Below are 2,630 nucleotides of genomic sequence, written 5' to 3' on the forward strand. Positions count from 1 at the left end.
CGTCTTAATAAGGCAGTTTTACTCAATATTACTTTATTCGTAACAGAATGCATTCTAAGTAATCTACTGACACACCCACAGGGGTGTCACACACAGAAACATACAATCACATTCACAACCACTCACACAACAGAGTAGGCTCCCCAAAGATGCCCAAACCCTAATCCCTGGACCCCGTGAATATCCTACATTACATGGCAAAGGGACTTTGCAGACTTCGCAGATGTGATTAAAGTACACAAACTTCAAAACGGGAGGATGGTCCTGGATTACCCAGGTGGGTCCCATCTAATCACATAAGCTGTTGAAAGCAGAGAATTTTCTCCAGCTTGGAGGCAAAAGAGGAATGTGAGATTCTAAGCATCAGAGGAATGTGATGCCCCGTGGCTGGCTCTGAGATACTGAGACCCACATGCAAGAACCAGAGAGAGGCCTCTAGGCGGTCAGGAAGGATTTCTCCCACCCACCCTGATGTCAGCCAGGAATTGGGGACCTCAGTCCTATACCTGCAAGGAACTAAATTCTGCTGAGAACCTGAATGAGTCTGGAAGTAGATTCCTTCCAGAGGCTCCCGGTAAGAGCCCAGCCAGGTGACATCTTCATTTTCTGGCCTTGTGAGACCAGAATCAGAGAAACCAGTCAAGCTAACCCTTCTGACCTAGAGAACCAGGAGACAGCTTAATCCACCAAGTTGATAATTTCTTACGGCAGCAATAGAAAACTTATGCACATAAATACATACGCAGTCTGAAAAAAACAATTTATTGGCACAATTTTTATAAAAAGTATTAAAATAAACATCTTACTGAGTCTGAGTTTGAGACTCCACAAAAAGAAAACATAAATAGGGATCTGGATGCAATAACTTAAGGAAAGTGATGGATGAGCATATAACATCTAAGGGTTAGGACGGCAAGAGTGGGGGTCTGTGGGGTCAGACGCACAGGTCTCCGCTGGCGACGCACTTCAGGTCGCGCACGAGGAGGCGGAAGAGGTTGAAGGTGACCGAGGCTTCCAGGCAGCTCTGGGACTCCTGCGGGAGAGACGGACGGGGTTCCCATCGGCCTCAGCCTCTCCCCGCCCCAGGCCCCGGCAGCCGACCCCGCCCGCCCACTCACCTTCTTCCGGGCCTCCTGGAGCCGGTGCAGCCAGTGGCGGAGGCGGCCCCGGGGCCTGGGCCCTGCTGTGGGCTGAGCCGGGATCTGTGGGCAGAGGAGGGTCATGCGTGAGGCCGGGTCTGGGGGTGTCCGAGCCCACGGCCACGGCCGGGGCGCCCCGCGGACTCACGCAGGCCTGGAGCTCGGAGTGGATGTGGCGCAGCGTGCGGAGGGGCTGGTCCAGGACGTCCCCCAGGGCCGAGTCTGCCGAGGCCTCCAGGACCTTCCGCGTCAGGGCCAGCTCAGCTTCCAAGGCCACGGGGCGCTCCCACACCTGAGCAGAGGAGACGGGGGACAGGTGAGGGAAGCAGGTGAGAGAGAACAGGTGAGGGGGCAACAGGTGAGAGGCATAGCTCACGTGGTCAGGTGAGGGGCTTGGTGAGCCAGATGAGGGGTGCGGGTGGGGGCAAGTGTGGCCCTGACTCCCAGCTCACCTGCAGCTCCCCGAGGCCCCAAGTCCTGGGGAAGAGGTGGGAGTTGCACCTCCAGTCCTTCAGCAAGAGTGACTCCTCCTAGAGAGCAAGGCCAGAGGTGAGCTCACAGCAAGAGGGATGAAAGGTTCAACCACCCCAGCAGCATTGGAAGATGGCTAACAAGAGAAGGAGGGACGCTCTCTGATGCAGGAGGACCTGAGTTAGCCCAGTGCGCTAAGAGCAGCAGATAACCTGGGAGGGCAGGCTGCAGGCCCGCTTTCTGGGGCGTATGGCAGGGCTAACTCATAGAGGGAGGGGTGGAGGCTAAGGCATAGCAGGAGGGTCGATGGAGAGACTCACAAAGGCATCCTTGACTTTCTTGAAGGCCTGCAGCTCCTGTGGGGACAGATACTTGAACTGGGCGATGTGGCAGCCCCTTGCATCTGGGAGAGCCCTGGGGGGCTCAGGGACGGGAACTGCTTCTGTCCAGGGCAGCCCCACAGCTCCCAGCATCAGCACCAGCACGCAGCCCGCAGCCACGTCTGTTACGGAAGGAGAGAAAGACGAGGGGATGGAGAACACTGGGGACTGAGGGTGGGGGCTGGGGGGGAGGAGGGTCAAGGACGAGGATGTGGGGGGACTCACCCAACTTCATTCCTGGTCTCCGGTCTCTGTCAGCAGGAGGGGGATCCACGTGTCCCCGCTTAGGCTCTGTCACCCGGGGCTTCTCGCTCAGGCTTCTTTGGAGTCTCTTCCTCTGGCCTCAGCCGGCTCCTTGGTCTCTGGCTGTGTCTCTGAATTTCCAGCTCCGTCTGGGATGCAATGCCAGTTCCATGGTGCAGCTTTTAGCCTGAAAATGTGGGCAGTCCCAGCTGATGTAGGAAAAGTGAAAAACCAAAAACAAACTCTGAAATTGACACCTGCTATCAGGAGAGGTCCCAGACAGGGGAAGCCCGGAGCAGGGCGGGGCCAGGTGAGCCAGGTGAGCCGCTGGATGGAAAGAGAAACTAACAGGGACTTGGTGTTTGCCACGTGTAGGTGAGTTCCTGAGCAGGACAGA

At 56.5% G+C, this 2,630-nt stretch overlaps 1 protein-coding gene across 1 annotated transcript; it reads right to left on the minus strand.

Moving 5' to 3' along the window:
- Positions 1-934: 934 nt before the first annotated feature.
- Positions 935-2,225, minus strand: LOC143658364 (interferon lambda-3-like). The gene is made up of 6 exons (XM_077130473.1): positions 2,216-2,225; positions 1,931-2,112; positions 1,592-1,669; positions 1,288-1,431; positions 1,119-1,202; positions 935-1,033 (listed from the first exon to the last, which is right to left on the minus strand). Exons 1-6 carry the CDS (start codon positions 2,223-2,225, stop codon positions 935-937), a joined length of 597 nt encoding a protein of 198 aa, XP_076986588.1.
- Positions 2,226-2,630: the final 405 nt, after the last annotated feature.

The sequence above is a fragment of the Tamandua tetradactyla genome, chromosome 16, assembly GCF_023851605.1.
Source record: "Tamandua tetradactyla isolate mTamTet1 chromosome 16, mTamTet1.pri, whole genome shotgun sequence".
NCBI lineage: Eukaryota > Metazoa > Chordata > Mammalia > Pilosa > Myrmecophagidae > Tamandua > Tamandua tetradactyla.